Genomic DNA, 27753 nt, shown 5'->3' with positions numbered 1-27753 from the left:
CCTGTTATTGACAGCCGTGACCATGGAAATCTGCTATGATAATTGTGCAAATATGTCAGGGAAAGTGAAGGGAGTTCAAGCACACATACTGCAAAATAATCCATTGGCCACATACTCACCTTGTGCCTCCCATACTCTTATTTTTGTGGGTGTACATGCAGCTCAGTTGTGCTCAGAAGTATCAACTTTTGTGAATCATCTTCACAATCTGTTCAGTGCCAGACCAGAGTGATGGGCCATTCTCAAGGAAAATACTGTCTGCTGTCTTAACCGCCTTTCAGACACGCAATGGAGTGCGCATATTGCTGTGGTCCAACTAGTGGCAACTCATTACTGTCGATCATCAAGGCCCTAGACATGCTTCTTGCTGCCTGACAAACGAAGCAAAAGGTCTGAAAAGCTACTTCATGTCTTTCAAGGCAATCTTCCTGCTCACTTTCTGGGTAAAAGTTTTGCAGTGTATTGAGAATAGAAGCCTAATTCTTCAGTCAGGAAATATTTCTCTGGACACTGAAGCAGCTCACATTAAGGCACTACAGGAAGAAATACAGGCTCTGCATAATCAATGGGACACTGTTCTGGCAGAAGCCTCCATGGTGGCAAATGAAATGGGTGGATCTACTCAGTTTCACAGTGAACAGAGGAACCACCAGAAAAAATTATGTTTCCCTGATGAGACTGAAGATGACATAGCAAATAACAGATGTCAGACACTGCATTTCGTAACACACTGTTTTATGTGGCTCTGGATAATATAATCAGAAATTTGGACATGCGGCTCCACACGATTGCAGCTACATGCGAGGAGTTTCACCAATACTTACATTTAGGAAAATGTGTATCTTGTCACGAATTGAGAAACAAGTACTCCAAATATCTCACAGATGGATTTGAAAATGAAGTGTGACATCTAAAGACATTATATGGTGCCACTTTTTCAGATGGTCTTTCTCCTGTAGAGCTCCTAAATACCATCCACAAGATGCAGCTACAGAGCATTTTTTGGAGAAGTGTGCATTACACTGCGAATCTTCTGTACAATGCCTGTAACAGTTAATGGAGGTGAACGTGTCTTCAGTTCTTTATAAGTTTCAGCTTACTATCTAAGATGTACAATGTGCCAAGACAGGTTGAACAGCCTTGCCATCCTTTCAATTGAAAATCAGTTCGCTAGAAAATTAAACTTTAAAGACATTATAAATGAGTTTGCTCACAAGAAGGCTCGACGCTGGGCTCTTGGTGCAGTGCAACCTCTGAGTTGTTTTGTTTACAGGGAATAAACACAAGGACAAATGCCTGTTCTATACAAGCCTGCCCGGGGATGGGCAAAAGACTGTTTCAGAGTATTATCTTCTATGGTTTATCTGCTGTTGAACTCAGGAATTCCCACATAATGTCTTGACACTACATTTGCAGTTTCACAGATGCTTGTTCTCCGTAGGTACCACATTTATTCCTACAGTCCACATAGTTCAGGATTTATTTTTATTTTGGTTATGTTATTTAGGCATATATTTAGGAATTATGCATAGTGCAGAAGAGGGTTAGCCTTGTTTAAGAATTGGTAGTAAATTATTTAATCTGAAATATGGATCACTGGTCATTTCTAAATTAAAACTGACAACAATACCATATATTAAAAAATAAGTCACCAATTGTGTAGTTATTTATAATAAAGCATCATAAAAATCTCATGACACAGACAGCTTTTTGTTAACATTAGGAACCAAACAAGTTTGCAATACTGTTAGTATAGGCAAAGGATGAAGGTGGAAACTAGAATCTGCACAATTGTAGTATAGTGCAGCAGAAGTTAGTACATTTAATAACACATATTGTTCAGTATGTTATTTTAATCTGAAACATTCTGATTTCTATGTTTCTGGGTAAATCTCTAAGAGCTTTGCACACCTGGATTGTACAATATTTGCTCATTTATTCTTTAAAAACATCTTCCAGCTCTGTCAAGGTGGTTGTTGATCATTGCTAGACAGACATTTTCAAATCTTGCCATCGATTTTTCAAGCTTAATTAGGTCAAAACTGTAACTAGGCTACTGAGGAACATTCAATGTCATCTTGGTAAGCAACTCCAGTGTATATTTGGCCTTGTGTTCTAGGTTATTGTCCTGCTGAAAGGTGAGTTTGCCTTCCACTGTCTGTTGGAAAGCAGACTGAACCAGGTTTTCCTCTAGGATTTTCAGTTTATTTTTATCCTAAAAAACTCCCCAGTCCTTGCCGATGACAAGCATATCCATCATTGCATGATCCAGCCACCACCATCTTTGAAAATATGAAGTGATACTTAGTGATGTTTTATTTGCCACACAATGCTTTGTACGCTTTTTGCAGTTTTATCTTAGTGCCTTATTGCAAACAGGAAGCATGTTTTGGAATATTTTTTATTCTGTAAAGGCTTCCTTCTTTTCACTCTGTCATTAAGGTTAGTTTTGTGGAGTAACTACAATGTTGTTGATCCACCCTCAGTTATCTCCCATCACAGCCATTAAACTGTAACTGTTTTAATGTCACCATTGGCCTCATGGTGAAATCCCTGAGCGGTTTCCTTCCTCTCCGGCAATTGAGTTAGGATGGACGCCTGTATATTTGTAGTGAATGGGTGTATTGATATAAAATGTCATTAATAATAACTTTACCATGCTCAAAAGGATATTCAATGTCTGCTTGCTTTTTTTACCCATGTGCCTTTCTTGACGAAGCATTGGTAAACTTCCCTGTTCTTTGTGGTTGAATCTGTGTTTGAAATTCACTGCCTGACTCCGGTATCTTACAGATAATTATGTGTGGGGTACAGAGATGAATGAGGTAGTCATTCAAAAATCATGTTAAACACTATTATTGCACACAGAGTGAGACCATACAACCAATTATTTCACTTGTTAAGCACCTTTTTACTCCTGAACTAATTTAGGCTTGTCACCGGGGTGGCAGGGTAGCCTAGTGGTTAGAGCGTTGGACTAGTAACCGGAAGGTTGCAAGTTCAAACCCCCGAGCTGACAAGGTACAAATCTGTCGTTCTGCCCCTGAACAGGCAGTTAACCCACTGTTCCTAGGCTGTCATTGAAAATAAGAATTTGTTCTTAACTGACTTGCCTAGTTAAATAAAGGTTAAAAAAAATAACAAAGGGGTTGAATATTTATTGACATTTCGACTTCTTTTAATTTTTAATGAATTCCCCCAAAATTTGAAAACATAATTCCACTTTGACATTAGGGGTATTGTGTGTAGGCCAGTGACGACAAATATCTATTTGATCATGTTTAAGTTCAGGCTGTAACACAACAAAATGTGGAAAAGTCGAGGGGTAGGAATACTTTCTGAAGGCACTGCACATGTAACAATTTTGATTTCCTCTTGGTTTTTTAAGATTATGACTTACACATACCTGCAATAGTTTAGTAAGATACAGTAAGATAAAGTATCAACCCCCCCCCCATGTTTTTTTTGTTGCAGGTTAATTAGGTAGTATTATATAATTAATGTTTCCAACCTCTGAGCATGTAAACCAATCATTCAAAAACACTACTTTTTTTAACTTATGAAGTTTGATCCATCTACTACTACAGACCTGCAGGAGGAATTGTTAAATATAGCACCTTCTAGTGAATACATTTCCATGCTTAGGTATAGTTTTTTTCTACAGAATGTGAACCAAAATTAGATTCCCATGAGAATGCTACCGTTTTCATATACTGTCTGAAATGGGTGTTTCAGGTAATTGGTTTCCTTCGACCAAGCAGATACACAAACTGCTGTCTTAGTTCTCACAGTGCCACTTGGCAATGAAGTGCGTGTGTGCGTCAGTGGTGGTTCGGTCAGCTGTTTGTTCACCCGGTACCCGCCCGCAATTGCTATTAACCCATCCGCAACCACCCGACTATATGTGATAAAGTGAAAATCGGAGGCCAGCACTTGACCCTAACCTGACAATATAGACCATGCACTGTAGGCTACAGTCATAGATGGAATCATGTAGTAACCAAAAAAGTGTTTACCAAATCAACATATTTTAGATCCTTCAACGTAGCCACCCTTCGCCTTGATGACAGCTTTGCACACTCTTGGCATTCTCTCAACCGGCTTCATGAGGTAGTCACCTGGATTGCTTTTCCAGCAGCCTGGAACGACTTCCCACATATTCTGAGCATTTGCTGGCTGCTTTTCCTTCACTTTGCGGTCCAACTCATCCCAAACCATCCTCAATTGGGTTGAGGTTGGGTGATTGTGGAGGCCAGGTAATCTGATGCAGCACCCCATCGCTCTCCTTCTTGGTCAAATAGCCCCTACACAGCCTGGAGGTATGTTTTGGGTCTTTGTCCTGTTGAAAAACAATTGATAGTCCCACTAACCGCAAACCAGATGGGATGGAGCATTGCTGCAGAATGCTGTAGTAGCCATGCTGGTTGTGTGCCTTGAATTCTAAATAAATGTGTCACCAGCAAAGCACCATCACACCACCTCCTTCATTCTTCACGGTGGGAACAGCACATGCGGAGATCATCCTTTCACCTACTCTGCTTCACAAAGACACGGTGGTTGGAACCAAAAATCTCCAATTTGGACTCATCAGACCGAAAGACAGATTTCCAACAGTCTTCTAATATCCATTGCTCATGTTTCTTGGCCCAAGTGAGTCTTTATTCTTATTGTTGTCCTAGTGGTTTCTTTGCAGCAATTTGACCATGAAGGCCTGATTCACGCAGTCTCCTCTGAACAGTTGATGTAGATGTATCTGTTACTTTATCTTTGTTAAGCATTATGAGCTGCAGTTAATTGCCGATTTCTGAGGCTGGTAATTCTAATGAACTTATCCTCTGCAGCAGAGATAACTCTGGGTCTTCCTTTCCTGTGGCGGTCCTCGTGAGAGCCAGTTTCGTCATAACGCTTGATGGGTTTTGCGACTACATTTGAAGAAACTCAAAGTTCTTGAAATGTTCCGGATTGACTGACCTTCATGTCTTAAAGTAATGATGGACTGTCGTTTCTCTTCTCTTTTGCTTATTTGAACACATTTAAGGAAAGAAATTCTACAAATTAACTTTTAACAAGGCCCACCTGTTAATTGAAATGCATTCCAGGTGACTCCCTTATGAAGCTGGTTGAGAGAATGCAAAGCTGTCATCAAGGCAAAGGGTGGCTACTATGAAGAATCTCAAATATAAAATATATTTCAATTTGTTGGTGACTACATGTTCCCATATGTTATTTCATAGTTTTGATGTCTTCACTATTATTCTACAATGGAAAAATGAGTAGGTGTCCTAACTCTCGACCAGTCCTGTATGTTTCTGCTTATTTCCAACATTTTGGTAGGATATTTGTTTATCAATTTCCTATAATTATATACATGCAGCTTCTCTTCTGTCATATGATGCTCTAGAAGAAGTCCCGTGTGGCTAAGTTGGTAGAGCATTTTAGTCATTAAGCACACTCTTATCCAGAGTGACTTGCAGTAGAGAGTGCATACATTTTCATACTTTTTTCATACATTTTCCAAATGACATCAGTTTGACCGGTTGTAAAGAAATAGAAAGCTGTGACCCAACATTCTGATAAGATGTCAGTTCGGCTTGCATGCATTGATGATGTGGTGGAAATAGGCTACTATCAGTTTTTATGATGCTGGTAAAGATAGCACCTCTACAGAGAGTATCTAACTGCACATTCACATTATCTCAAGATCCTGAAGGAGAACTCAAATCTCCACTCCTCTAGTCAAAATGTACATTTTGGTGTAGAATTTTACTGCAAGAAATGCTTAATTCTGCAGGAGTTAATATTAAGACTGTGAGAGGTTATAGACCTACAGTCAGTGTCCAGATTTCAGTTTCCATTTAACCCATCTGAACAGTATGCAACAGTACCCTTGACATGCCATAGGCTTATTTGAAGTCATTGCCTGGTGACTGTCGAATTTGTATAGCACCTCACAATCACACATAACATATGCACTGCCAACATCCTCTTTTGCCACCACCAACTCTTTCCCAAACATTACTTTTCTGGCTCTTTATTTTCAACTCTCCCATTTCGCAGCTATTTTCTTATTGAATTAAACTCAGACAGCGTAAAGTTTAGACTTTACAGAAAGCTTTCGCACTAATGCCAGACAGCCTAAAAATAATGAAAGAAAAACCTCAATGTTAGCCTAGCAATATAAATTGCACAAGAATTTGTTTAAATGTATTGTTTTCCTCTTTATTTAACCTTCCCAACCCGTGTGTATACAGTGAGACAAAAAAGTATTTAGTCAGCCACCAATTGTGCAAGTTCTGCCACTTAAAAAGATGAGAGAGGCCTGTAATTTTCATCATAGGTACACTTCAACTATGACAGACGAAATGAGAAAAGAAAATTACATTGTAGGATTTTAAATTAATTTATTTGCAAATTATGGTGGAAAATAAGTATTTGGTCAATAACAAAAGTTTATCTCAATACTTTGTTATATACCTTTTGTTGGCAATGACAGAGGTCCAATGTTTTCTGTAAGTCTTCACACACTGTTGCTGTTATTTTGGCCCATTCCTCCATGCAGATCTCCTCTAGAGCAGTGATGTTTTGGGGCTGTTGCTGGGCAACACGGACTTTCAACTCCCTCCAAAGATTTTCTATGGGGTTGAGATCTGGAGACTGGCTAGGCCACTCCAGGACATTGAAATGCTTCTTACGAAGCCACTCCTTCGTTGCCCGGGCGGTGTGTTTGGGATCATTGTCATGCTGAAAGACCCAGCCACGTTTCATCTTCAATGCCCTTGCTGATGAAAGGAGGTTTTCACTCAAAATCTCACGATACATGGCCCCATTCATTCTTTCCTTTACACGGATCAGTCGTCCTGGTCCCTTTGCAGAAAAACAGCCCCAAAGCATGAAGTTTCCAACCCCATGCTTCACAGTAGGTATGGTGTTCTTTGGATGCAACTCAGCATTCTTTGTCCTCCAAACACAACAAGTTGAGTTTTTACCAAAAAGTTATATTTTGTTTTCATCTGACCATATGACATTCTCCCAATCTTCTTCTGGATCATCCAAATGCTCTCTAGCAAACTTCAGACGGGCCTGGACATGTACTGGCTTAAGCAGGGGGACACGTTTGGCACTGCAGGATTTGAGTCCCTGGCAGCGTAATGTGTTACTGATGGTAGGCTTTGTTACTTTGGTCCCAGCTCTCTGCAGGTCATTCACTAGGTCCCCCCGTGTGGTTCTGGGATTTTTGCTCAACGTTCTTGTGATCATTTTGACCCCACGGGGTGAGATCTTGCGTGGAGCCCCAGATCGAGGGAGATTATCAGTGGTCTTGTATGTCTTCCATTTCCTAATAATTGCTCCCACAGTTGATTTCTTCAAACCAAGCTGCTTACCTATTGCAGATTCAGTCTTCCCAGCCTGGTGAAGGTCTACAATTTTGTTTCTGGTGTCCTTTGACAGTTCTTTGGTTTTGGCCATAGTGGAGTTTGGAGAGTGACTGTTTGAGGTTGTGGACAGGTGTCTTTTATACTGATAACAAGTTCAAACAGGTGCCATTAATACAGGTAACGAGTGGAGGACAGAGGAGCCTCTTAAAGAAGAAGTTACAGGTCTGTGAGAGCCAGAAATCTTGCTTGTTTGTAGGTGACCAAATACTTATTTTCCACCATAATTTGCAAATAAATTCATAAAAAATCTTACAATGTGATTTTTCTGGATTTTTTTTCTCATTTTGTCTGTCATAGTTGAAGTGTACCTATGATGAAAATTACAGGCCTCTCATCTTTATAACTGGGAGAACTTGCACAATTGGTGGCTGAGTAAATACTTTTTTGCCCCACTGTATAACCACATGGACTGTGGGTTATGGGTGTGCATCACTAGTGTGTTTGTGTGTAACAACTAGTAATTCTTAGGTTATTGCTGAAACAATATTTTCTTAGTAATTACCTTGTCATTTAAAAATAGTGCTGCTGAGTTTTCAGTGCTACTAGGTATGCAACACTTCAGTGAGTCATCTGCTTCTGTAGAAGTACTTGAGGTTAGCTTCTATCTTGTATTCTAATCACTTTTCATGACCTTTAACCTTTACTCTCCACTACCACTATCCCTACCACCAACAGTTGCTCAAGAGACTAAAGAATTCAGTCAGTAATCAATCCAATGTATTTGTATAGTGCTGCTTACTTACAAAGTCATTGATCATAGTGCTCAACAAGACCTGAGAAGTTTCCCCTAGGTAAAGATCTAGGATCAGCTTACCCAATCCTATTAGTGGGGGGAAAGCAAAAAAGATCAGCGTCTAGATGTTTCTGAGTGAATTCCCTTTCTCCCCTCTCCAGGCTCGGCAGCGCCATGAAAGGTGGAGGAAGGGGTAAGGAGCCTCCGGTGGAGGTGAGCTGCAAGCGGCCCAAGCGCAAGTGTCTACAATGGCACCCGCTACTCTCCAAGAAGGCCCTGGACTTTTCGGAGGAGGAAGAGGAGGACGAAGAAGAACTAGAGAAGGTGACTGTCCTCTTTTGCAGGTGTTGCGTTCAGTATGTACGTTTTGAAATGAAAGAGCATTTCCTATTGGGCAAGTTCAGATGGATAGTTTCGGATCTACTGAACATAACTCTGGACATCTCTTGCTGCATTCCCACTTGCCTATTGCCCCATGAAACATTTACGACAGTCTATTGTTAGTTCACTGTATATTATGCGGTGACCTCTCACTCCAGTATAGAACCACCAGCCAAGGGCACTTTACCCCCTCTATGAAGTATCTCTCCCTGCCTGGCTGTGGGGGCAGAAATACCATGTCGAAAATATGATTTTCTAAAACACACATCATTTTTATAACTAAGTATGTAGTCTAGAAGTATTCACTTTCATTTTCTATGCTATAAAAAAAATACACTGAACAAAAATATAAACACAACATGTAAAGTGTTGGTCCCATGTTTCATGAGCTGAAATAAAACCTCCAAGAAATGCTCCATATACACAAACAAAAAAATTCTCAAATGTTGTGCACAAATGTGTTTACATCCCTGACAGGTATGGCATATCAAGAAGCTGAAACCGCATGCTTATTACACAGGTGCACCTTGTGGTGGGGACAATGCACTTTAAAATGTGGAGTATGCCACACAACACAATGCCACAGATGTCTCAAGTTTTGAGGTAGCGTGCAATTGGCATGCTGACTGCAGAAATGTCCACCAGAGCTGTTGCCAGAGAATTTAATGTTAATTTCTCTATCATAAGCTGCCTCCAATGTGGTTTTAGAGTATTTGGCAGTACACCTAACCGGCCTAGCCACCGCAGACCTCATGTAACCATGCCAGCCCAGGACCTCCACATCCGACTTGTTCACCTGTGGGATCGTCTGAGGGGGGGTTGGGGGGATGCTGAGGAGTATTTCTGTCTGTAATGATGCCCTTTTGTGGGGGAAAAAACTAATTCCGATTAGCTGGGCCTGGCTCCCTAGTGGGTGGGCCTATGCCCAGCTATGGCTGCACTCCTGCCCAGTCATGTGAAATCCATATGCCTTAATCTAATTGACTGATTTACTAATATGAACTGTAGCTCAGAAAAATAAAAATTGTTTTTATATTTTTGTTCAATATAAAATGCATTTCTGAATTACTTCCAAATTGATATCAACTGAATCAGCACTATAAAATAGAGCCTAACCATTGTTATGATAATAATGGTGGTGGGGGTAGTGATGATGTAGATTAAAACATCTATCACTGATGCATCTGTCCACAGGAGTCATTGTTGGTTAGGGAGACCCGGGGGTCGAAGGTGCCATGCGGGGGGCCCCCGGAGGGGGAAGAGGACTCTTCAGAGCAGCGGGCCCGCCGACCCATGAATGCCTTCCTGCTTTTCTGCAAGCGCCACCGATCGCTGGTGAGGCAGGAACACCCTCGACTGGACAACCGCGGTGCCACCAAGATCTTGGCTGATTGGTGGGCCGTGCTGGAGCCCAGAGAGAAACAGAAGTACACTGACATGGCCAAGGAGGTGAGCATCACCAAAATCCAGTTCTGGAATTGTCAAACGTCTCTTATTCTCTTAGGGGCGAATTCTAACCAATTCAGTAAAATGGTCACTTAGTCTCCCCGTGATATCAATGCATGATGACTAAGTGAACATTTTCTTAAGATATGCATGCTGACCAGACCGCTCGCTCACCATTGCGCATATGTTGATGTTGGCCACCCATACCAGATGCGATCAGGACACACAACTATATTAATGTTGGAGACAAGTCGAAAATCATTAAACATTTATGGCGATTTAGCTAGCTAGCTTGCTGTTGCTAGCTAGTTTTTCCTGGGATTTAAACATTGGGTTGTTATCTTACATGAAATGCACAAGGTCCTCCACTCTGACAATTAATCCACAGATAAAAGGGTAAACAGAGTTTGTTTCTAGATATATCTCCTTCAGGCTTCTACTTCTTTGGACTTTATATGGCGGTTGGCAACCAATTAAAATAAATAAAAAATAAAATGTATTTTTCACCCCTTTTTTACTCCCCAATTTTGTGGTGTCCAATTGGTAGTAGTTACAGTCTTGTTTCATCGCTGCAACTCCCGTACGGACTCAGGAGAGGCGAAGGTCGTGAGCTATGCGTCCTCCCGAAACACAACCCAACCAAGCCGCACTGCTTCTTGACACAATTCCCATCCAACCCAGAATCAAGCCGCACCAATGTGTCATACCTGGCGACCGTGTCAGCGTGCACTACGCACGGCCCGCCACAGGAGTCGCTAGTGCGCGATGAGACAAGTGTATCTCCCTAACCCGGACGACGCTGGGCCAATTGTGCGCCGCCCCATGGGCCTCCCGGTCGCGGCCGGCTGCGACAGAGCCTGGACTCGAACCCAGAATCTCTAGTGGCACAGCTAGAGCACTGCGCCACTCGGGAAGCCCTGCAACCAACTTTTGGGTGCATTACCACCACCACCACCAACTGAACTGGAGTGTGGACCTCAGTTCATCTTTCAATCACCCACGTGGGTATATGCTCCTAAAAACCAATGAGGAGAAGGGAGAGGCGGGACTTGCAGCTTGTGAAGTGTCACAAATAGAACCAAGTTCTATTTTAGCGCCTGTCTACGCAGACACTCAGTGATGTGCGCAAGCAGTGTGGGTGCAATGATTGTACGTGTAAGCATATGTGTACATTTATTTTGCTGTGCACATGACACGAGCGGTGTGGTCAGCATGTTAGGGTTCACCCCTTACTGTTTCTCTAAGCAAACAATATAATTTGATTTAGAATTCAGATAGAATTAACCCTGAAGCTGATCAAGAGTTACAACACAGGATCACAATCAAACTCATTTGTAACTGGAGTGTCGTAGCCATACTAAGACATGTAAGACATGCATTATCTATCTTTCTAGTACCTTTTATAGGTCATGAAACTAAAGCGACAATGTATGCACACTACTGAATGAGTCTACCGTAGCTTGTTTTGGATTGTCTCTATGCAAATGAAGTCCAGCCAAATATGAAAGTTCTGTTATGTAACACTTCTTCAGCAGTGGCGGTCGGTGACTTTTAAGATTAGGGAGGACGATTGTTTTTTTTTTATGAGCATGATCTTATTTCTACTACAGCATATTGGATGACTGGCATTTATATTCCATTCTCCCAGCTCAATGTAGCATCGATAGGTTTAGGCTACTACATGATACTCAAATTTGCCCTATACACGTCATGAGGTTGCTACAAACTAGCCTACAAAGGAACATTTATAACAGGTACACAAGTCGAGAGAAAAATTGGGAGTAATTAACGTGACAGACAGTGACACATTTAATACCACCTTTGATACTCTTGGCTGATCTGGGGTGTAATCGTTAGTCCAACCAGTTACGTTTTGGAACTAAAACAAATTCAGGTAGGTCCCTCCACGTTTCATTCCATTTGCTTCCATATTTTTCAACAGAATCGTTAGAATGAATACACCCCTGATCACCTCCACACACAGTTCACTTTCATAGCAGCCACATACAGCATCATCACTTAGCTCATTGCATAGATGCGAAAAGAGATGATACACTCTTCTCTTACCTTTTCCCATTGCTTGTGGACTTCAGTACACAACAGCTGTCTGACCAGTCACAAAAACTTCCCCAAGCCAAACCTTCATACCATAACCGCTACACAGCCTACATTTTTGTCACCATAACGTTATAGTCAACAAAGTTTAACTATCGTGTTAGTAAACATCCAATCCATGTGCACGATCACACAGTACAGTGAGTGTACATTTAGTAGTTACACCGGCGGGCCTGGTGGCAATAAATGCATAAAACCAAAGCTTACTTTGACTTGGAAGAGTTGCTGTGTTGGACAGTCTAAGCCAACTAGCTAACATAAATATAATTTCTCTCTGTGTGAGTCAGGTTGTTGAGTAACATTAGGCTAAATTAGCTGCTTTAACTCAGTAAATTAAAGGTAAAATATGAAGAAGAAAAATACAATGAAATTTAGCTAGCTCTCTCTCAGCTGCTTCAAAAAATTTTGAAGGAAGGGATATATTCAAAACTTTTCAATTATTGTCTTTCTCTCTCTTTGAGTCCACTACCGAACCACCACGTTTAGTCACGGCAATATGACTGGGAACATGGACGTGTACAGACCAGCTATGACCGCTGTAAGGCAATCAAAGAGGCAAAACGACAATACAGGGTTGTCTCTATGCAAAAATTGAGTTGCTATTCAACAGCTCAGACAAGAGACATACAGTGGGGCAAAAAAGTATTTAGTCAGCCACCAATTGTGCATGTTCTCCCAGTTAAAAATATGAGAGAGCCCTGTAATTTTCATCATAGGTACACTACAACTACGACAGACAAAAAGAGAAGAAAAAAATCCCAAAAATCACATTATAGGATTTTTAATGAATTTATTTGCAAATTATGGTGGAAAATAAGTATTTGGTCACCTACAAACAAGCAAGATTTCTGGCTCTCACAGACCTGTAACTTCTTCTTTAAGAGGCTCCTCTGTCCTTGAGTGAAAACCTCCTTCCATCAGCAAGGGCATTGCAGATGAAACGTGGCTGGGTCTTTCAGCATGACAATGATCCCAAACACACCGCCCGGGCAACAAAGGAGTGGCTTCGTAAGAAGCATTTCAAGGTCCTGGAGTGGCCTAGCCAGTCTCCAGATCTCAACCCCATAGAAAATCTTTGGAGGGAGTTGAAAGTCCGTGTTGCCCAGCAACAGCCCCAAAATATCACTGCTCTAGAGGAGATCTGCATGGAGGAATGGGCCAAAATACAAGCAACAGTGTGTGAAAACCTTGTGAAGACTTACAGAAAACATTTGACCTCTGTCATTGCCAACAAAGTGTATATAACAAAGTATTGAGATAAACTTTTGTTATTGACCAAATACTTATTTTCCACCATAATTTGCAAGTAAATTCATAAAAAATCCTACAATGTGATTTTTGCCCCACTGTGTGCATATAGTACCAGTCAAAAGTTTGGACACACCTACTCATTCAAGGGTTTTTCATTATTTTTTACTATTTTCTACATTGCAGAATAATAGTGAAGACATCAAAACTATGAAATAACACATGGAATCATGTAGGAACCAAAAAAGTGTTAAACGATTCTTCAAAGTTATTTCTTTATTTTTATTTCACTTTTTATTTAACCAGGTAGCCAGGTTGAGAACAAGTTCTCATTTACATTTGCGACCTGGCCAAGATAAAGCAAAGCAGTTCGACACATACAACAACACAGAGTTACACATGGAGTAAAACAAACATGCAGTCAATAATACAATAGAAAAATAAGTCTATTTACAATGTGAGCAAGTGAGGTAAGATAAGGGAGGTAAAGGCAAAAAAAAGGCCATGTTGGCGAAGTAAATACAATATAAATCAAATCAAATCAATCAAATTTTATTTGTCACATACACATGGTTAGCAGATGTTAATGCGAGTGTAGCGAAATGCTTGTGCTTCTAGTTCCGACAATGCAGTAATAACTAGCAAGTAATCTAACTAACAATTCCAAAAAAAACTACTGTCATACACAGTGTAAGGGGATAAAGAATATGTACATAAGGATATATGAATGAGTGATGGTACAGAGCAGCATAGGCAAGATACAGTAGATGATATCGAGTACAGTATATACATATGAGATAAGTATGTAAACCAAGTGGCATAGTTAAAGTGGCTAGTGATACATGTATTACATAAGGATGCAGTCGATGATATAGAGTACAGTATCAACGTATGCATATGAGATGAACAATGTAGGGTAAGTAACATTATATAAGGTAGCATTGTTTAAAGTGGCTAGCGATACATTTACATCATTTCCCATCAATTCCCATGATTAAAGTGGCTGGAGTAGAGTCAGTGTCATTGACAGTGTGTTGGCAGTAGCCACTCAATGTTAGTGGTGGCTGTTTAACAGTCTGATGGCCTTGAGATAGAAGCTGTTTTTCAGTCTCTCGGTCCCAGCTTTGATGCACCTGTACTGACCTCGCCTTCTGGATGGCAGCGGGGTGAACAGGCAGTGGCTCGGGTGGTTGATGTCCTTGATGATCTTTATGGCCTTCCTGTAGCATCGGGTGGTGTAGGTGTCCTGGAGGGCAAGTAGTTTGCCCCGGTGATGCGTTGTGCAGACCTCACTACCCTCTGGAGAGCCTTACGGTTGAGGGCGGTGCAGTTGCCATACCAGGCGGTGATACAGCCCGCCAGGATGCTCTCGATTGTGCATCTGTAGAAGTTTGTGAGTGCTTTTGGTGACAAGCCGAATTTCTTCAGCCTCCTGAGGTTGAAGAGGCGCTGCTGCGCCTTCCTCACGATGCTGTCTGTGTGAGTGGACCAATTCAGTTTGTCTGTGATGTGTATGCCGAGGAACTTAAAACTTGCTACCCTCTCCACTACTGTTCCATCGATGTGGATGGGGGTGTTCCCTCTGCTGTTTCCTGAAGTCCACAATCATCTCCTTAGTTTTGTTGACGTTGAGTGTGAGGTTATTTTCCTGACACCACACTCCGAGGGCCCTCACCTCCTCCCTGTAGGCCGTCTCGTCGTTGTTGGTAATCAAGCCTACCACTGTTGTGTCGTCCGCAAACTTGATGATTGAGTTGGAGGCGTGCATGGCCACGCAGTCGTGGGTGAACAGGGAGTACAGGAGAGGGCTCAGAACGCACCCTTGTGGGGCCCCAGTGTTGAGGATCAGCGGGGAGGAGATGTTGTTGCCTACCCTCACCACCTGGGGGCGGCCCGTCAGGAAGTCCAGTACCCAGTTGCACAGGGCGGGGTCGAGACCCAGGGTCTCGAGCTTGATGACGAGCTTGGAGGGTACTATGGTGTTGAATGCCGAGCTGTAGTCGATGAACAGCATTCTCACATAGGTATTCCTCTTGTCCAGATGGGTTAGGGCAGTGTGCAGTGTGGTTGAGATTGCATCGTCTGTGGACCTATTTGGGCGGTAAGCAAATTGGAGTGGGTCAAGGGTGTCAGGTAGGGTGGAGGTGATATGGTCCTTGACTAGTCTCTCAAAGCACTTCATGATGACGGATGTGAGTGCTACGGGCGGTAGTCGTTTAGCTCAGTTACCTTAGCTTTCTTGGGAACAGGAACAATGGTGGCCCTCTTGAAGCATGTGGGAACAGCAGACTGGTATAGGGATTGATTGATTATGTCCGTAAACACACCGGCCAGCTGGTCTGCGCATGCTCTGAGGGCGCGGCTGGGGATGCCGTCTGGGCCTGCAGCCTTGCGAGGGTTAACACGTTTAAATGTCTTACTCACTTCGGCTGCAGTGAAGGAGAGACCGCATGTTTCCGTTGCAGGCCGTGTCAGTGGCACTGTATTGTCCTCAAAGCGGGCAAAAAGTTATTTAGTCTGCCTGGGAGCAAGACATCCTGGTCCGTGACTGGGCTGGGTTTCTTCCTGTAGTCCGTGATTGACTGTAGACCCTGCCACATACCTCTTGTGTCTGAGCCGTTGAATTGAGATTCTACTTTGTCTCTGTACTGGCGCTTAGCTTGTTTGATAGCCTTGCGGAGGGAATAGCTGCACTGTTTGTATTCAGTCATGTTACCAGACACCTTGCCCTGATTAAAAGCAGTGGTTCGTGCCTTCAGTTTCACACGAATGCTGCCATCAATCCACGGTTTCTGGTTAGGGAATGTTTTAATCGTTGCTATGGGAACGACATCTTCAACGCACGGTCTAATGAACTCGCACACCGTATCAGCGTATTCGTCAATGTTGTTGTCTGACGCAATACGAAACATCTCCCAGTCCACGTGATGGAAGCAGTCTTGGAGTGTGGAGTCAGCTTGGTCGGACCAGCGTTGGACAGACCTCAGCGTGGGAGCTTCTTGTTTTAGTTTCTGTCTGTAGGCAGGGATCAACAAAATGGAGTCGTGGTCAGCTTTTCCGAAAGGGGGCGGGGCAGGGCCTTATATGCGTCGCGGAAGTTAGAGTAACAATGATCCAGGGTCTTTCCACCCCTGGTTGCGCAATCGATATGCTGATAAAATTTAGGGAGTCTTGTTTTCAGATTAGCCTTGTTAAAATCCCCAGCTACAATGAATGCAGCCTCCGGATAAATCGTTTCCAGTTTGCAGAGAGTTAAATAAAGTTCGTTCAGAGCCATCGATGTGTCTGCTTGGGGGATATATACGGCTGTGATTATAATCGAAGAGAATTCTCTTGGTAGATAATGCGGTCTACATTTGATTGTGAGGAATTCTAAATCAGGTGAACAGAAGGATTTGAGTTCCTGTATGTTTCTTTCATCACACCATGTCACGTTGGCCATAAGACATACGCCCCCGCCCGTCTTCTTACCAGAAAGATGTTTGTTTCTGTCGGCGCGATGCGTGGAGAAACCCGCTGGCTGCACCGCTTCGGATTGCGTCTCTCCAGTTAGCCATGTTTCCGTGAAGCAAAGAACGTTACAGTCTCTGATGTCCCTCTGGAATGCTACCCTTGCTCGGATTTCATCAACCTTGTTGTCAAGAGACTGGACATTGGCAAGAAGAATGCTAGGGAGTGGTGCACGATGTGCCAGTCTCCGGAGTCTGACCAGAAGACCGCTTCGTTTCCCTCTTTTTCTGAGTCGTTTTTTTTTTTTTTGGTCGCTGCATGTGATCCACTCGGTTACACTGGTTGTAAGGCAGAACACAGGATCCGCATCGCGAAAAACATATTCTTGGTCGTACTAATGGTGAGTTGACGCTGATCTTATATTCAGTAGTTCTTCTCGGCTGTATGTAAAGAAACCTAAGATGACCTGGGGTACTAGTGTAAGAAATAACACGTAAAAAAAACAAAAAACTGCATAGTTTCCTAGGAACGCGAAGCGAGGCGAGGCGGCCATCTCTGTCGGCGCCGGAAGCAATATAGCAAGTAACACACTGAAATGGTCGATTTGCAGTGGAAGAATGCAAAGTAGAAATAATGGGGTGCAAAGGAGAAAAATAAATAAATACAGTAGGGGAGGAGGTAGTTGTTTGGGCTAAATTATAGATGGGCTATGTACAGGTGCAGTAATCTGTGAGCTGCTCTGACAGCTGGTGCTTAAAGCTAGTGAGGGAGATAAGTGTTTCCAGTTTCAGAGATTTTTGTAATTCGATCCAGTCATTGGCAGCAGAGAACTGGAAGGAGAGGCGCCAAAGGAGGAATTGGTTTTGGGGGTGACCAGAGAGATATACCTGCTGGAGCGTGTGCTACAGGTGGGTGCTGCTATGGTGACCAGCGAGCTGAGATAAGGGGGGACATTACCTAGCAGGGTCTTGTAGATGACCTGGAGCCATTGGGTTTGGCGACGAGTGTGAAGTGAGGGCCAGCCAACGAGAGCGTACAGGTCGCAGTGGTAGGTAGTATATGGGGCTTTGGTGACAACGGATGGCACTGTGATAGACTGCATCCAAATGACTGAGTAGGGTATTGGAGGCTATTATGTAAATGACATCGCCGAAGTCGAGGATCGGTAGGATGGTCAGTTGTACAAGGGTATGTTTGGAAGCATGAGTGAAGGATGCTTTGTTGCGAAATAGGAAGCCAATTCTAGATTTAACTTTGGATTGGAGATGTTTGATGTGAGTCTGGAAGGAGAGTTTAGTCTAACCAGACACCTAGGTATTTGTAGTTGTCCACATATTCTAAGTCTGTACCGTCCAGAGTAGTGATGCTGGACGGGCGGGCAGGTGCAGGCAGTGATCGCTTGCAAAGCATGCATTTAGTTTTAGTTGTATTTAAGAGCAGTTGGAGGCCACGGAAAGAGAGTTGTAAGGGCATTGAAGCTTGCCTGGAGGGTTATAAACACAGTGTCCAAAGACGGGCCAGAAGTAAACAGAATGGTGTCATCTGCGTAGAGGTGGATCAGATACTCACCAGTAGCAAGAGCGACATCATTGATGTATACAGAGAAGAGAGTCGGCCCAAGAATTGAACCCTGTGGCACCCCCATAGAGACTGCCAGAGGCCCAGACTATAGGCCCTCCGATTTGACACACTGAACTCTATCAGAGAAGTAGTTGGTGAACCAGGCGAGGCAATCATTTGAGAACCCAAGGCTATCGAGTCTGCCAATGAGGATGTGGTGATTGACAGAGTCGAAAGCCTTGGCCAGGTCAATGAATACGGCTGCACAGTAATGTCTCTTATCGATGGCGGTTAGGATGTCGTTTAGGACCTTGAGCGTGGCTGAGGTGCACCCATGACCAGCTCTGAAACCAGATTGCATAGCGGAGACGGTACGGTGGGATTCAAAATGGTGGGTAATCTGTTTGTTAACTTGGCTTTCGAAGACTTTAGAAAGACAGGGTAGGATAGATATAGGTCTGTAGCAGTTTGGGTCTAGAGTGTCACCCCCTTTGAAGAGGGGGATGACTGCGGCAGCTTTCCAATCTTTTGGAATCTCAGACGACACAAAAGTGGTTGAACAGGCTAGTAATAGGGGTTGCAACAATTTCTGCAGATAATTTTCGAAAGAAAGGGTCCAGATTGTCTAGCCCGGCTGATTTGTAGGGGTCCAGATTTTGCAGCTCTTTCAAAACATCAGCTGACAGGATTTGGGAGAAGGAGAAATGGGGAAGGCTTGGACGAGTTGCTGTGGGGGGTGTAGTGCTGTTGACCGGGGTAGGGGTAGCCAAGTGGAAAGCATGGCCAGCCGTAGAAAAATGCTAATTGAAATTCTCAATTATAGTGGATTTATCGGTGGTGATTTATCGATGGTTTCCTATCCTCAGTGCAGTGGGCAGCGGGAGGAGGTGTGCTTATTCTCCATGGACTTTACAGTGTCCCAGAACTTTTTTGAGTTTGTGTTGCAGGAAGCAAATTTCTGCTTGAAAAAGCTAGCCTTGGCTTTTCTAACTGCCTGTGTATATTGGTTTCTAACTTCCCTGAAAAGTTGCATATCATGGGGGCTGTTTGATGCTAATGCAGAACGCCATAGGATGTTTTTGTGTTGGTTAACCTCTCTAGGGTATGTGGGACGCTAGCAGAGTGCCAAATTCAAATACAGAAATACTCATTGTAAAAATTCATAAAACAAAACATATTTTACATAGGTTTAAAAATTAACTTCTTGTGAATCCAACCACGGTGTCAGATTTAAAAAATGCTTTACGGCGAAAGCATACCTTACGATTATTTGAGAACATAACCCAGCAGACAAATCATTACAAACAGTAACCAGCCAAGTAAAAGAGTTACACAAGTCAGAAATAGAGATAAAATTAATTCCTTACCTTTGATGATCTTCATATGGTTGCACTCAGAAGACATTAATTTACTCAATAAATGTTCCTTTTGTTCGATAGTCTCTTTATATCCAAAAACCTCCTTCTTGTTTGTGTGTTTTCTTCAGTAATCCACAGGCTCAAACGCAGTCAAAACAGGCAGACAAAAAAATTCTAATTGTATCTGTGAAGTTCATAGAAACATGTCAAACGATGTTTATATTCAATCCTCAGGTTGTTTTTAGACTAAATAATCGATAATATTTCAACCGGACAATAACGTCGTCAATATAAAAGGTAAACAAGAAAGGCACTGTCTCGGTCGCGCGCATGAAAAAGCTCTTTTACACGGCAGGGTCCACTCATTCCGACTGCTCTTACTCCCTCATTTTTCAGAATACAAGCCTGAAACAATTTCTAAAGACTGTTGACATCTAGTGGAAGGCATAGGAACTGCAATTTGAGTCCTAAGTCAATGGATACTGTAATGGCATTGAATTGAAAATACAAAACCAAAAATAAACCTACTTCCTGAATGGATTTTTCTCAGGTTGCCAAATCAGTTCTGTTATACTCACAGACACTATTTTAACAGTTTTGGAAACTTTAGTGTTTTCTATCCAAATCTACCAATTATATATATCATATCTTCTGGGCTCGAGTAGAAGGCAGTTTAATATGGGCATGCTTTTCATCCAAAATTCCGAATGCTGCCCCTTACCCTAGAGAAGTTAACTTCTTGCGTCGAGCAATCCCGTATCCGGGAGCGTAATCATAGCCTCAAGCTCATTACCATAACGCAACGTTAACTATTAATGAAAATCGCAAATGAAATGAAAGAAATATTTTCACTCACAAGCTTAGCCTTTTGTTAACAACACTGTCATCTCAGATTTTCAAAATAGGCTTTTCAACCATAGCTACACAAGCATTTGTGTAAGAGTATTGATAGCTAGCATAGCATTAAGCCTAGCATTCAGCAGGCAACATTTTCGCAAAAACAAGAAAAGCATTCAAATAAAATCATTTACCTTTGAAGAACTTCGGATGTTTTCAATGAGGAGACTCTCAGTTAGATAGCAGCTGCGTAGCCTAGTGGTTAGAGCGTTGGACTAGTAACCGGAAGGTTGCGAGTTCAAACCCCCGAGCTGACAAGGTACAAATCTGTCATTCTGCCCCTGAACAGGCAGTTAACCCACTGTTCCCAGGCCGTCATTGAAAATAAGAATGTGTTCTTAACTGACTTGCCTGGTTAAATAAAGGTAAAATAAAAATAAAAAATAAATAAAAATGTTCAGTTTTTCCAAAAAGATTATTTGTGTAGGAGAAATCGCTCCGTTTTGTTCATCACGTTTAGCTAAGAAAAAAAACGAAAATTCAGTCATTACAACGCCAAACTTTTTTCCAAATTAACTCCATAATATCGACAGAAACATGGCAAACGTTGTTTAGAATCAATCCTCAAGGTGTTTTTCACATATCTATTCAATGATAAATAATTCGTGGCAGTTGGGTTTCTCCTCTGAAGCAAATGGAAAAATACACGCAGCTGGAGATTACGCAATAATTGCGACGGAGGACACCAAGCGAGCACCTGGTAGATGTAGTGTAAAATGGTCAATCTTCCAATGATATGCCTACAAATACGTCACAATGCTGCAGACACCTCGGGGAAACGACAGAAAGTGTAGGCTCATTCCTTGCGCATTCACAGCCATATAAGGAGACATTGGAACACAGCGCCTTCAAAATCTGGGGCATTTCCTGTTTGAAATTTAATCTTGGTTTCGCCTGTAGCATCAGTTCTGTGGCACTCACAGATAATATCTTTGCAGTTTTGGAAACGTCAGAGTGTTTTCTTTCCAAAGCTGTCAATTATATGCATAGTCAAGCATCTTTTCGTGACAAAATATCTTGTTTAAAACGGGAACGTTTTTTTATCCAAAAATTAAAAGAGCGCCCCCTATATCGAAGAAGTTAAGGGCAGTCAGGTCTGGAGAGAACCAAGGGCTATATCTGTTCGTGTTTCTAAATTTATTTAAGATGGTGAGGAAGGCATTAAAAAAAATAACCAGGCATTCTCTACTGACGGGATGAGGTCAATATCCTTCCAGGATACCCGGGCCAGGTCGATTAGAAAGGCCTGCTCACTGAAGTGTTTCAGGGAGCGTTTGACAGTGATGAGTGGAGGTCGTTTGACCGCTGACCCATTACGGATGCAGTAGATTGCAACACCGCCCCCTTTGGTCGTTCTATCTTGTCTGAAAATGTTGTAGATAGGGATGGAGATTTTCAGAGTTTTTGGTGGTCTTCCTAAGCCATGATTCAGACACGGCTAGGACATTCGAGTTGGCAGAGTGCGCTAAAGCAGTGAATAAAACAAACTTAGGGAGGAGGCTTCTAATGTTAATAGTCATCAAAAGAGAGCGCCTGGGGAATAGGAGTGGAGCTAGGCACTGCAGGGCCTGGATTCACCTCTACATCACCAGAGGAACAGAGGACGAGTAGGATAAGGGTACAGCTAAAAGCTATGAGAATTGGTCGTCTAGGACGTCTGGAACAGAGAGTAGTCACCCTTTGCCTTGATGACAGCTTTGCACACTCTTGGAATCTCTCAACCAGCTTCATGGGGAATGTAAGTCTTTGGGAGGGGGTGAGAACCATGAGCCTCCTAGGTTTTGTATTGGATTCAATGTACCCAGATGAGGATGGAAAATCCCCTCCGGCTACCCTAGAAGGTGCTGTTAAGGCTACTGTAGACCTTCATTGCAAAACAGTGTTTTTTCCATTGATTATTTGGTGACATGTATACATGTATGTATGTTTGATGTATAATATTATTTCATATTTATTATTATAGTTTAATCTATGTTTCACAATTTGTATCAAATTCACTGTGTAGGAAGGTCCTCCCCATCCTCCTCTGAGCCTCCACTGTGTTTTTCAGTAAATGCTGCATTTTGCTATAGTATGTATTATTTCCTGTGTGCTTTTGCTGATAACCTTTCTGGCGTTGTCGTTTTCCAGTACAAGGATGCCTTCATGAAGGCTAACCCGGGCTACAAGTGGTGCCCTGCCACCAACAAGCCAGTCAAGAGCCCCTGCCACACTGTCAGCAACACCCGCAATAAAGTGTGGTCCTTCCCTTCCAACTCCCCTAAGGGCTGTGCCACTGCCAAGAAACTGCCCAAGACTGACAGCACACCACAGCTTAATTTCGCCATGGCAGGTGCGTCAAGTTTCCATTTCTGGTAAAAAGGCTAATAAAATATGTCATGTCTCGGCATAGCTGCCACTAAATGAATGTCAAATTTGTAAAAATATATCCTAACTAGATTTTATTTTGTGCCTTCCCAGATCCCACGAAGATGGGTGGCCTAAGCATGCTACTGTTGGCTGGGGAGCATGCCCTTACTGCCAGAGAGGTATGTCATGTCATATCCACTATATCCTGGACTGTAATGCAAAAATTAACCACCGGAGGACTTCAGAGGGTTATCTAAGGGTCTTTGAGACAATTTATGAAAAGGCCCAGTCTAGTGAGTTTATCCTTGTTGTTATAGCACAATTTTAATCTAGAAATCATAGTTTTAGTGGAAATATATCTGAGGCACTTAAGTAATTCTCACATGTGTTGTAAAAGCACTGTGAGATACAAATTTGAAGATCACATTATTCAAATGTTTATGCTGAATGTGTGAATTGAACCTCCACAGATTTCCTCCAGCTCATCACAATCTGGAGCCACAGATGTCACTAAGTACCCTGATAAATCCTCCCTATTCCAACTTGCTGAGGTAAAACCACCTGAAATGGGAATGTTTTCTCTTTAACCTCTTGTAACTATTACATAGGGCTGTTACGGCAAATACCCTCTGATACAACAGTTTATAGATTTGCCTATATGCGCATGTGTATCGAAAATAGCCTACATTAGATGTATTGTCTATTTGCATATAAATGGTTTGGTTTGCTCTTACAATACCTAAAACATCACATAAAATTATACCATTCCCTAAAATGGTGGCACAAGGAAGTGAGGCTCATTCCTGTTTAAATGGGTCAGCCAACCCTCAATTGTGTCCCTTTTCAGATCTCTTCCAGCACGCGTCAGCCGAGTTTAATGGACACAGCGGGCAAAGGGAAGCCCTTGAGTTGGGGTGACCAGGCTGAAGTGGGTATTCTCAGGGAAAGGCTTGTCTACACATGATTTAGCTCAATGTTATTGGCCTGTAACATTTTTATAGGCGATCTGCCAACTGCTAAGCATACTTGCATATATATGGACTTTAATCATTCTACATGCTATTGTAATGCACTCTTAAGTAGTTTGTTTTTAAACTGAGTGGGATATCTTCCTGCTTACTGAAATCCACAACAACAAAATTAAAATACTGACACTATTGGCTATTCCCAGTGCGGGTATGCCTTAAGGGAGGGCACAAATGAAAGCATTTACTCTCTAATAACCATACTATACTGTTTAGTACAAATATACAAGTCACAAATATGAACATGCATAAGCCCAGGATCTTATCCATTTTCTCATTCACCTTTTTCCTCAGATGTGGTCTGGAACCTCACAGCAGGGAAAGCCTGACGTACCCACTGCCAATGTCAAGTCCCCTCTTTTTCAACTGGCAGAGGTATAGTCATTACACTGTCTCAAGTCTGCCACTCCATACTACTACATACTCTATAATGCTGTTGTATTGTCTTTTATGATGTATTGTCTAATTCTCCTCTGTTGTGTACACAAAGCAGATCTCCTCTGATTCGAGCCAGTCGACTGCACCAGAGGGAAAGCAGTGTGGCCAGTCCGCTCTCTTCCAGCTTGCTGAGGTACTGCAGGCCCTCCCTCATTAAGGTTCCATTTAAGTCCATTTTGAAACTATTGAACTCTTGAAATACCCTACAGTCGAAATGATTCATAGGTAGCTCCATCACTTTCACATCGATGTGACTACTGAAATGTTAGTTTCATATAAAATTTTATTAGTCACATGTGCCGAATACAATGCGCAAAATTTCACCTTACAGTGAAATGCTTACTTCATGAGCCCCTAACCAACTGGAGTTTTAAAAAATACGGATAAGAATAATGAATTAAAGTAACAAGTAATTAAAAAGCATCAGTAAAATAACATTAGCAATACTATATACAGGGGTGTACTGATACAGAATCAATGTGCGAGGGCACCGGTTATTTGAGGTAGTATGTACATGTAGGTAGGGTTATTAAAATGACTATGCATAGATGACAACAGAGTAGCAGTGGTGTAAAGGGGGAGTGCACTGCAAATAGTCTGTGTAGCCATTTGACTAGATGTTCAGGAGTCTTATGGTTTAGGGGTAGAAGACGTTTAGAAGCATCTTGTTATTTTCCCTCTGGTTGCACATTTAACATGCTAGATGTGTGGAAAGAAATGTGGTAAAACGTATTTAAGTTTCCCTGTATTAAAGTCCCTGGCTACTAGGAGCGCCGCCTGGGTGAGCGTTTTCTTATTTGCTTATGGCAGAATACAGCTCATTCAAATCTGTCTTAGTGCCAGCCTCTGACTGTGGTGGTATGTAAAGAGCTACAAAGAATACAGATGAAAACTCTCGGTACGTAGTGTCGTCTACAGCTTATTATAAGATACTCTACCTCAGGCGAGCAATAGCTCAAGACTTCCTTAGATATTATGCACCAGCTGTTGTATACAAAAATATATAGACTGTCGCCCCTTGTCTTACCAGACACCGCTGTTCTATCCTGCCGGTACATCATATAACCAGCCAGCTGTATGCTGTCGTCGTTCAGCCACGACTCCGTGAAGCATACGATGTTCGTTTTTAATATCCCGTTGGTAGTTTAATCTTCCACGCAACTCGTCGATTTTATTGTCCAAAGATTGCATGTGAACTGTTTTGTTTTGTGTAGATGTGCTTGGCCTCCGAGGCAGGGAAGATGGAGACACAGGACGATACCTGCACCCCACACATCAAAACTGAGACTGTGGTAGAGGAGGCTGGGGACAACACCCCTGATCTTCCTCTCTCCTTTCCCCCATCTTCCTCCATGCCGACCGATGCTAGTCTCCTGCTGCTCAGAGGCCAAGCAGCCATAATCAAAAGGAAGAAAGACGCCAGCACCAGAGAGCCGCCCAAAGTGGTGGACAAAGACAAGAGCCCTGGTCCCGGCTCACCCAAAAAGACCCTCAAGAAGCGACCTTCATCCGAGTCGGAGTTGGAGAGCCTCTTCTACACTATCGAAGCCGTGGCTAAAGGGGCCTGGGGCGATGCCGAGGAGGATATGCCCAAGAAGAAGGCTCGCACCGCCGCCGTTACCATTCTGGTAGAGTCCAGCTCACCCAAAAAGAGGGCCAAGCCCAAAGCCAAGAGGCCCCTGAAGGCTAAGGAAGATGAGAGAAATGTGAAGGACAAAGAGGACGACGGACGCACAGAGCTTCCATTGACAGTGGAGACGGTGGTGAATCCAGCAAGCCCCAAGATGGAGGCCAATATTAGCAGCAGCATGGAGGAGCCCACCTCCCCTCCCAGCCCCCCGCACATCAAGCACAAAGTCGGGGAGAGGGAACTGGAGGCCAACGCAGAGGGGTGTGGCTCCAGAAAGTCTGAGAGAAGCTGCAAGGGGGCGCTGTACAAGACCCTGGTGTCGGAAGGGATGCTGACCTCACTGAGGGCCAACGTGGACAGAGGTATGCATTAGTAACCCCCCCTGCCCTGTATCCACAATTACTATCTTAATATGCTGCTGATTTATGCCCATTCCGAGCAAGACCCAGGGTTTTAACTTAATTTTACTGGTGGCTACTCTAAAGTAAGTGTGTGTGTGTGTATGTGTGTGCGTGTTAATTAGGCAAAAGAGGTTCTTTTCGAAGTGCATCTGATGAAGGAGGCTGGATTGACGAGACCTGGGCTTTCTCACAGATGGGACCCAGTAATTTCAAGAAGCTTAAGAAGTCCAAATCCAAAGACGAGACCGCGCCAGGGTGAGTTGTCTGTCCAAGACCAATTTACCCTAATTTACCCTTATCACTGAAAGATCACTAGTGGGAGCAGAATATAGTGAACAGACAATAATCCCATTTCTCAAGGGGCATATTCGTCAGGCAAGGATTCACGTTTGTTGTTATTGAAGTGAGTGACGGAAGATTGGCTATGTGCACTCGTGGCTTGTTGCTCATTGAATTTACGCTGCAAGTCTGTTCTATTAGTGAATTGTTGGATGATGACAAATACTGAAATAAAAAGTGTCTATTTCATCACTAGCTCCACTTTCTTTGTGGTGTGATGGAGTCCTCTGTGTCCAAGTTAACATCTTCCTGTGAGGAACCCCTGAAGAGAGAGCAAATAGCCGCTCAGTTTAAGTTATGGGCACCCCATAAGTGTTTGATGTTTTTCATTTTGGCACCTCTATAAGCATTAAGAATATTAAGATTTGTTCAGCCCATTAATAGTTTTAGGGGTTCCCAAAAGTGAATGTTTAATTCAAGCCCTTCTTGGATAATGAGCCAGTTCTTAGGCTGATGAACCAATCTTCGGTTTTTGTTTCCTCTTCGGTTTAAGAAAAGTAGACAACAAAAAAAAGTTCCCACCACTCAATAATTGAAACATAGCAACAGTGGAGCTTACTTATCTGATCAAAGCATTCTTGAAACAGCAAGAGGGAACTTGGAAAAAAGCTATTATTGTTTTGGCATTTCTATAGAAATATAAAAATCAACGGGGACAAACAAATGGCACTGTGTTTCCGCATGATGAAGGCCGGGAAAATGGCTGTGGGCATGTTCCTCCTGTATCTAATCAACAACATGTATCACCTTTGCAGTTTGGGGAAACTAGAGGAGGAGTTTGAGAAGAAGTTCAACAGCCTGCCGCAGTACAGCCCTCTGACATTCGACAAAAAGAGCACCGTCGTCACCAAGAAGAAAACTGACATTAGTACCGCACCGGAGGAACAACCTCCGAAACCTGCCAAGGGTGAGCAGAAAATGTCACCGGAATGTTCACCAAAGGTTTC

General features: G+C 42.7%; 1 protein-coding gene across 5 annotated transcripts in view; it reads left to right on the top strand.

Annotated features, from left to right (window-relative positions):
- Window positions 1–27753, top strand: part of LOC112228428 (HMG box transcription factor BBX) — a 51276-nt gene that overhangs the window by 14057 nt on the left and 9466 nt on the right. For 4 of the 5 annotated variants that reach the window (XM_024393746.2, XM_024393742.2, XM_024393743.2 and 1 more), the window contains exons 3-13: window positions 8331–8493; window positions 9745–9999; window positions 22755–22956; window positions 23085–23152; window positions 23444–23524; window positions 23821–23901; window positions 24293–24373; window positions 24489–24569; window positions 25651–26428; window positions 26590–26722; window positions 27562–27713. In XM_024393746.2, coding sequence (XP_024249514.1) covers window positions 8344–8493; window positions 9745–9999; window positions 22755–22956; window positions 23085–23152; window positions 23444–23524; window positions 23821–23901; window positions 24293–24373; window positions 24489–24569; window positions 25651–26428; window positions 26590–26722; window positions 27562–27713 — 2062 coding nt within the window. In that variant the 5' untranslated portion in view covers window positions 8331–8343. The remainder of the gene's footprint in view (window positions 1–8330; window positions 8494–9744; window positions 10000–22754; window positions 22957–23084; window positions 23153–23443; window positions 23525–23820; window positions 23902–24292; window positions 24374–24488; window positions 24570–25650; window positions 26429–26589; window positions 26723–27561; window positions 27714–27753) is intronic. The other variant, XM_024393745.2, reaches the window with a different exon arrangement.

Source organism: Oncorhynchus tshawytscha, linkage group LG30 (assembly GCF_018296145.1).
Source record: "Oncorhynchus tshawytscha isolate Ot180627B linkage group LG30, Otsh_v2.0, whole genome shotgun sequence".
Classification (NCBI taxonomy): Eukaryota; Metazoa; Chordata; class Actinopteri; order Salmoniformes; family Salmonidae; genus Oncorhynchus; species Oncorhynchus tshawytscha.
Note: the sequence above shows the minus strand (reverse complement) of the source record. Positions and strands in the feature narration are given on the sequence as shown.